We start from the raw sequence: 8,933 nt of genomic DNA on the forward strand, positions 1-8,933 counted from the left end.
CAATTGGTGAGAGGGTAGGGAAACACAGCAATCCCTTCTTGGATAGGGTATACACTGTATCACTTTTTCAAAGGCAAACTGGCAATTCTTATCAGAATTTAAATGTCTACACCTTGACCCAGCAATTCCACTGCTAAGAATTTATGCTGTGTAACTGCTCACACCAGTATGCAATGGTGGTTCCTGTTCACTGCAGTATATCTATCCATCAGTAAAGGTCTGGTTGGATAAATTGTGTATATCTATCCAATGAAGTACTCTGTAGCCTTATTTTTTTTTAAGTAGGTAGATATGTGAGTGTAGATATAAATACCTGGCCAACATATATAGCTGAATAACAAAATAAACTAGAAAACAATGTGAATATTGTTTCATTTGTGCTGAAATATGTTGTGTTTATAAATATGTAGGTTTGTATAGCAATTTCTGAAAGGACATTATCCTCTGTGATAGGACTATAAAGGCAAGTTTAAAAAATAACCCACTGGGAATTCCCTGGCAGTCCAAAAAATAGCCCACTGGGAATTCCCTGGTGATCCAAAACATAACCCACTGGCGGTCCAGTGGTTAGGACTCCACGAGTTCACTGCTGAGGGCCTGGGTTCAATCCCTGGTCAGTGAATTAAGATCCTGCAAGCCGCACGCGTGGCCAAAAAAACAAACAAAGCAAAACAAAACCAAAAAAAACCCCCCCAAAACCCACTGAATGTCCACACCCAGTTCCTTACCTTGTTTTCGCTTGGGAACTTTTTCCCCAGGATTGTAATCTGGTGGGTAGACAAGTTCCTTAAACTCATCCACCAGGGAGCCCAGTCTTTTGTCCATTACTTCAACCTTGGGCACTAGAAAATAAAAACACAAGAAGAGTGGCCTGTGAAGTCACAAGCCCTGGCTTCCTGTCCAGTCCAACTCTACTGGGACCGGAGGAGAAAATACTTAATTGCTGAGATGCGGGAGGGTCCACAAGGCAGCTGAGCTGGCCATGAATACATTTGCTCGAAGTCTAACATTTACCAAGTAGCTTTTAACAACTGTACTTAATGAGCACTTTTGACAACCAGGCACTCTCCTAAATGCTTTAAACTTATTATTTTTATTTAACCCTCCTAACAATCTCTGGGGTAGGTAAATCTGTCTCCCCGTTTTACAGAGGTGGAAATCAGAGACGTTCAATGACTTTCCTGAAGTCAAACAGCTGGGAAGCGGTAGAGTTGAGAACCGGGCTAGACCCTGTGGATTCAAACAAGAGTCTGTACCCTCAGGGCTTACAGTCCCCGCGCCATAAGGAGGTGGTAAAAACACCAATGCAATAGAGCTGCACGGTGCCATGAAGAAAGGGACCGTACAGGGCACGCTGGAACACAGGAGGGGTCAGCAAGGACTCTGTGCAGCACAGTCTTGCAAGCTGAGTGTCCTTCCTCAGGCAGATACTAGTCTAAGCAGAAGGCACAGGGGTGAGAGACAGCCAGTGACACACAGCTGGCAGGCAGGGTGTGAGATGGGCAGGGCCAGCAAGGAGGCTAGAAAGACAAGCGTGGCGAGGTCATGGAAGCCTCGAATGCCTGCCCAGGAATTAGGCCTTGTCCTAAAAGCAGTGGGGAAACTTTGAAGGTCTACAAGCAGGGGAGTGATGTGATCAGATGGACGTTTTTTTTTTTTTTGCACTACGCGGGCCTCCCACTGCTGTGGCCTCTCCCGTTGCGGAGCACAGGCTCCGGACACGCACGCCCAGTGGCCATGGCTCACGGGCCCAGCCGCTCCACGGCATGTGGGATCCTCCTGGACCAGGGCACGAACCCGCGTCCCCTGCATCGGCAGGCGGACTCCCAACCACTGCGCCACCAGGGAAGTCCCCAGATGGACGTTTTAGATCACCCTGCCTGCCAGCTGTGTAGAGTATGAATTGACAGAAGGTGAGACAGAAGGCTGAAGCAGTGTGTGTGAGTGGGGCGGCCGGGGGCCGGCAATGGGACTGTAACTTGAGAAGTGATAGCACTGGCAGGACTTATGGATGGAATAAGAGGTGTGGGGGTGGGCGGGGGAGGAGGTGAGTGGTTGGGGTGGCAGGAACATTCCCCAAGGCAAATGCAATAGGCAAAGGAAGCTCTGGGGGAAAGATAATATTTTTATTTCCTTTCTTACAACTGTATAGCTTGTAGAGCTTTTGCTGAGAGCTGGGTCACATCAAGGGCAAGCGTGATGAGACGAATGTCTCATCTCCTCATGTGACCACGTTTGCAAAGTACAGAGGGGAGCTCCTGCCCTGTGGTGTATGTACCTACAAGATGGCAGAACGTCACCGTCAAACTGTGCTCCTGCCGTGTCAGAAGCCCCATGTTCCAGGTTACAGGAATCTCTACTAGAGCTTTGGTTCTCAACCTGGGGACTTTTTTAAAGAGTACTGATGCCCAGGAGATTCTTATTTAATTGGTCTGGGGTGAGGCCTAAAGAGCCACATTTTTTTTTAAGTCCCCCAGATGAGTCTGCTGTATAGCCGAAGTTGAGAACCAATGTGCTAGAGGCAGTGGCATGTCTCAGAGTCACCGGGAAGGCTTGTTAAAACACATGTTGCTGGGGACTTCCCTGGCGGTCCAGTGGTTAAGACTCTGAGCTTCCAATACAGAGGGCACGGGTTCGACCCCTGGTCGGGGAATTAAGATCTCACATGCCACACGGCATGGCCAAATACAATAAAATAAAACACACGCTGCTGGGCCTCAACCTGAGTTTCAGATTCAGTCAGCTTGGGGTAGGGCTCGAAATGTGCATTTCTGACAAGTTCCCAGGAGATACCAGTGCTTCTGGTCCAGGGACCACACTTAGAACCACTGATGTAGCCTGATGAGGCCATGCAGGGACCAGTGAGAGGACAGAGAAAGATGGCGCCCAGGATCACCCAGCACACATCCATGTTAGAGGAGAAAAAAGGGAAGCAGGTCCAGCAAAGAAGTCTTAGGGTCTCCACAGGCATAGGAGAAAAACCAAAACAGTATGGTGTGACAAAGCCAAAAGAAGAAAGAAAACAATTTTGAGTCTTTGATAAGTTATTTATTAAAAGAAAGTCTTATGGCTTCCCTGGTGGCGCAGTGGTTGAGAGTCCACCTGCCGATGCAGGGGACACGGGTTCGTGTCCCGGTCTGGGAAGATCCCACGTGCCGCAGAGCGGCTGGGCCCGTGAGCCATGGCCGCTGAGCCTGCGCATCCGGAGCCTGTGCTCCGCAACGGGAGAGGCCACAACAGTGAGAGGTCCGCGTACCGAAAAAAAAAAAAAGAAAGCCTTATTGTGTCACAGAGAAGCAGACACATTTGATTAGAAGTGAGCGAGGGATGTGAAAGAACAGAGTCAAAGGGGTCACATGTTTGAGCAGTAGGATACCCAGGGCCTTCAATAGATGTCACCTGGGCAGCTGGAAGCTTTGGCCAGAGCTTAGAGGAAAGGACAGGGCTGGAGATACAGGTTTGGGGGTTGTGGGCATGAGGTCATACTTGAGGCTATGGGAGTGGATAACATAACCAACAGAAAGGAGAGAAGAAAGGGCTAAAGACAGGAACCTGAGACATTTAGCTTACAGGAAACACTACAGCAGCCAAAATTGTTTTTGAAAAATAGAAGTAGAAAGAGAAAACAAGACTTTCTCCCAAAAAGTATAGGGCCAGAAGAGAGAATGCAAGAGGCTGGGGTGCTAGTAAGTAGAGCACACGGCTGTGGAATAAAGGAGAACAACTATGTTCTGAGCACCTTCCCGAGTGTCAGGGCCTATATTTTGTTAACACCTTGTAAGGACAGATCATTATCCCCATTTTACCAATTAGGAAACTGGGCTTCAGTGAGATTAAGTATTGTTCCAAGGCCACGCAATTTAATAAGTGCCAGAGAGCTGGGATTCAAATCTACCTACATCGGGTGTTTCCAAAGTCTGTGTCCCTAGCCATCTTGCTAGAGACTAAGCAATTTACTTCCTGATCTGCCTAAAGGCCATAAATGAAGAGATGCGCTGCCTCACTCAAGGGTTCTTCTTCTGCCAGGCCCAGCTGACAGTCACCACCATGACACAGGTCCAACAACTCATGCTTTTAATGCTGGCGCTAGCATGAAAGAGATCAATAATAACTGGGAAGCTAAGCAAGCCGAACTAACTCTTCTGATCTTTTCAACCGCTGTCAAGAGTCTTTATTAAATCCAATCTGTTCTCCAGTGGGTATTTACTGACATTGCTAAACTTCATGCATCCTCTTATGAAGTACATGAGAGAACCACAATCCAGAAAGGGACCAGCAGGGAGCTCAGAACACCTCAGCCTGGGAGGCCAGGCAGATGTCCTCCATGCTGGGTAACGAGGTCCATTTTCTCAGGGCAGAGCACGCCGTCTGATGGAGCAGCAGTAAGGTAAGCATAGTGGTTCAGAGCAAGGGCTCTGGGCCAGACTCACTGGATTCTGCGCCGACAGCCACCACTTACTACTTAGTGCCTTGGGCAAATCACTCCCTTCCCTGCAAACTAGGGACAGTAACAGAACCTACCTCATAGTCATGCAGAATAAATGAGTCAACACACAGGACAACAAGGCCTGGCACACAGTAAGCACTCAATAAATGTTGCAGATTGTTGTTTTTAACTTTTACCAACATGTAGTCATGGATGGTCTACTTCAGAGGCAGGTCTCAGAAGCCTGGCACTTCCTCCTCCTCTTACTGCAAAATCGGCCAAACCTGTTCCCAGGCTATCTAAGCTGGTCTAGGAAACCTCTCAGCCAGAGATGATCTGGACCACAAGGTTGTATACTTAGAGGGTGCTAGGAAATGCATCCATATTACTGGTCCAGAGTAAAATCGACATGAAAGCCTCCCATGAAAAGAACTTCTCAACTCAGTCACGGCCCCCTTACGTGTCAGATCCACGGCTTGTTCGGGCTCCATCAAATCCAAAGCCAAGGCCTCCATGTTCCTAAAGTGCTGCTGCAGCACTGGGTTCTCAAAGCTGTCACTTCTGTTAAAACATTAACAGTGACATGAATAAGTTAAAAAATAAAAATTTAAACATTTAAAAAATAAAATAATAAAGTTAAAAACCCAGCTGAGACAGTGAAGGCCCAAGGTCAGCTGAGACATACACCCCAGGTAAAACAGTTGGGAATCTTATTTCTTGAGTCAACTTCTCTCTTTCCAATTTTCAGTTTATTGTCCGATGCTAGGGATCCAAAAGCAAATTTTAAAGCAAAGCGATACCTGCCCACCTGTCTGTCACTGGAAGCTGTGGACAGAGACAGAAACAGAGGAGGCAGGGCCAGAGGAGGTAAGTACAGAGAAAACACAACAGGGATGGTGGGAGGTGGGGAGACAACGAACCCGAGTATTCTTTCTTCCCATACTCGATAGAACATGAAAGTAAAAACAGACAGAATCTAGAGGCATACAGTCCTAGACTTGAATCCTGGCTCCAGTTCCTTCTAGGTGGGTGAGTCTCAGTAAGCTGCCTCACTCCTCTAAGCCTCAGTTTCTTTACCCGTAAAATGGGCACCAAAACTTTCAGGGTTCTCATGAAGAATAAATGAGATACTGTTGGAGTTGTATCTAGAGCAGTGCATGGCACATGGTAGAACCTTAACAATGCTTCCATTTGCCCAACAAAGGACTACACCAGGAGGTTTCCTTTGGAGAAAGAAGGTCACTTTGCCCACAGGTAGGAAGAGTTAGGGAAGTAGCCCAGAGACAAAAGACGAAATGTGAAAAAAATTATGTTTGGTGTCACCTTATGCAGGTTCTGGGAGATGGTCTATGTGCATTATATAATCATTTTTTCAACCCCATGACAATTTACACTGGATTTACTTGCTTTTACTCACCATGTGACAACAAACAATCAAGGAGAAGGCCAACCAAGAATCTTCTCCTTACTGCTGCTTTGCGGAGCTTGTTCAACTAACTAACCTGGCTTTCTAAGCACAACACAGCGGGTCAACCAGCTGTAAACCCTTAGCACAATTCCAGAGCCTTCAATAAAAGAACTTCCACTCTCCCTATAGCTTCTAAAGACTAATTTTCTATCAGTTAATGGAAAAGGATAAAATCACATTCTCTTGGTTTATGCTTAACTCAAATCTCCAGTACGACCTTCAACTCAGGAGGCAGTTCCAGAAGAAAGCCTGTGAATGACCCATCACTCACCTGTACTTGAAGCGGAGCTTCTGAACAATAGCCTTCATCTTGTCTACCTGCTCTGGGTTTGCCATGACTTTTTCAGTAAAGGGCACCTTCCGTTTGTCATCAGCATAGGGCAAGAAGATGAGCTGGAAGCCTGAAGAAGAAAAAGACGTTTTCGGAGATTTGACTCAACGAAAGGTTTCAGTCACTGAGCTATCGTTTTAATTCCTTTTTTAAAAAAATTAATATATTTTATTTTTGGCTGCATTGGGTCTTAGTTGAGGCAAGCAGGATCTTTGTTGCAGCGCAGCAGGCTTCTCTCTCATTGTGGCACACGGGCTCAGTAGTTGCGGCACACAGGCTTAGCTGTTCCGCAGCAGGTGGGATCTTAGTTCCCGGACCAGGGCTCGAACCGGTGTCCCCTGCATTGGCAGGCAGATTCTTAACCACTGTGCCACCAGGGAAGTCTCCTGAGCTGTTGTTTTTGTCTCAGCTCCAATTCACCCTTCTGCGTGCTGTGCTGCTGGAGCTGGGACCCTGCAAATCCCATTTCTCCTTTACCAGCTGATTCCCGTTAGCATCTGCCTAGCAGACTCCCTTTGGAGTCTCCAGAGGGGGACCTGAAAGGAGACTTCTTCCTTCCTTCTCAGGTACTTCCTGTTCCTACCAGTGTTGCCCCAGCCAGCTTCCAGCCACCAGCTTTTTCCATACACCCAGAACCAGGTGGACAGTGCCCCTCCCTGGAGGGCTACATCCAACTCTGTCGGCCCCTCCTCCGAGCTTCAACCTCTCCCCTTTGCTCCCCAGTCCCCACCATGTGCTAGAAGGGAAGAGGGAATGGTTACCAACCTGACCCTGTCCAGTTGCTGACGGGCTCTAGAAAGACTGAAAAATCTAGAGACTGGAGCCCACTGCTGCTGCCAGGTGAAGAGCCCTTGCTGGCAATGCCAATAGCACTGAGCAAGAGGAAGTCTCTTAGCTCTCCACGGCGCTAATGTCTCCCTCTAGCGCCCACTATTGACAGAGCATCACCGAGAGCCCGCTGGCAAAGGAGAAATGGGGCTTCGAGAGCCTCTGCTTCATCAGCAGAGCTGAGAGACAAAGCATCAGAACTGACATAAAAGGTGTTCCTGAGCATTCACATGACCAGGGTTGGAAATATAACACATTCAAAGACTTACTTTATAATTTTTATTAGCATGGCTAAAGAGGAAGGATGGGAGGGACTCCCTGGTGGCGCAGTGGTTAAGAATCAGCCCACCAATGCAGGGGACACGGGTTCAAGCCCTGGTCCGGGAAGATCCCACATGCCGTGGAGCAACTAAGCCCATGAGCCACAACTACTGAGCCTGCGCTCTAGAGTCCGCGCACCACAACTACTGAAGCCCGCGTGACTAGAGTCCATGCTCTGCAACAAGAGAAGCCACTGCAGCGAGAAGCCCATGTACCACAACAAAGAGTAGCCCCCGCTCACCACAACTAGAGAAAGCCCATGCGCAGCAACAAAGACCCAACACAGCCATAAATAAATAAATATTTTTTAAAAAGAAGGATGACTAATAGTCATCTGTTGGCTGCTTTGTGCTAGACACTTATATGTTTATTAACTTATTTCAAATGTGAAGTGACCTTGAGAGAAAGGTGTTCCAGAATTCTCATCTTTGCAGATAAGGAACATAAACAGAAAGGTTAAATTATTTGACCAAGGGCTTCCCTGGTGGCGCAGTGGTTGAGAGTCCACCTGCCGATGCAGGGGACACGGGTTCATGCCCCGGTCTGGGAAGATCCCACATGCCACGGAGTGGCTGGGCCCGTGAGCCATGGCCGCTGAGCCTGCGCATCCGGAGCCTGTGCTCCGCAATGGGAGAGGCCACAAAAAAAAAAAAAAAAAAATTTGCCCAAGTTGGCCAGCTAACAGGTGGCAGAGAAGGATCTAAAACAAAAGAAAGTGAGCTTTCAGACACATAAGTATAAGACAAAGTCAAGTGTGACTTCAAAACCCATGGTCATGGGACTTCGCTGGCGTCGCAGTGGATAGGACTCCGCACTCCCAATGCAGGGGGTCTGAGTTCCATCTCTGGTCAGGGAACTAGATCGCACATGAATGCTGCAACTAAGAGTTCGCATGCTGCAACTAAGGAGCAGGTGAGGCGCAACTAAGGCGCCCTGAAGCCGCAACTAAGGAGCCCTGGAGCCACAACTAAGGAGCCCTAGAGCCACAACAAAGGAGCCCACCTGCTGCAACTAAGACTCGGTGCAACCAAATAAATAAATAAATATTAAAAAAGAGTCTGCCTGCCGATTCAGGAGACACGGGTTCATGTCCCGGTCCAGGAAGATCCCACATGCCGCAGAGCGGCTAGGCCCGTGAGCCACGGCCGTTGAGCCTGTGCGTCCGGAGCCTGTGCTCCACAACGGGAGAGGCCACAACAGTGAGAGGCCCACATACCGCAAAAAAAAAAAAAAAAAAAACCCCACAGTCATTCCATGATACCTCACTGCTTTGGTGTACACAAGAGATAAACCAACCATTAAATATTACAAGGTTACCAAACAATGGTTTTTAGTAAAGAATGTGTCAGCAGTGAGACCCCATGAACTTATGCCAGTAACCTGCAAACAGTCCCTATGAAGTCAATTCTCAACCCTGGCTGCAGAGCTGCCTTGTACAGTTGTACATGCTGTGCACTGCACAACCATATTTGACAGGCTTACCTGGCTGTTCATCAAATTCACCTGTGCAATCTTAATAAACATACATTTCCCAGGCCCCGCTCCTGGAGACTCTGGGT

General features: G+C 48.0%; 1 protein-coding gene across 3 annotated transcripts in view; it reads right to left on the bottom strand.

Annotated features, from left to right (window-relative positions):
* Positions 1-8,933, bottom strand: part of XRCC6 (X-ray repair cross complementing 6) — a 29,050-nt gene that overhangs the window by 3,696 nt on the left and 16,421 nt on the right. For all 3 annotated transcript variants that reach the window (XM_007453964.1, XM_007453966.1, XM_007453965.1), the window contains 3 exons: positions 6,166-6,295; positions 4,887-4,987; positions 729-842 (listed from right to left, as the gene is read on the bottom strand). In XM_007453964.1, the coding sequence (XP_007454026.1) occupies positions 729-842; positions 4,887-4,987; positions 6,166-6,295 (345 nt within the window). The remainder of the gene's footprint in view (positions 1-728; positions 843-4,886; positions 4,988-6,165; positions 6,296-8,933) is intronic.

This window comes from Lipotes vexillifer, unplaced genomic scaffold (genome assembly GCF_000442215.2).
Source record: "Lipotes vexillifer unplaced genomic scaffold, Lipotes_vexillifer_v1.1 scaffold382, whole genome shotgun sequence".
NCBI lineage: Eukaryota > Metazoa > Chordata > Mammalia > Artiodactyla > Lipotidae > Lipotes > Lipotes vexillifer.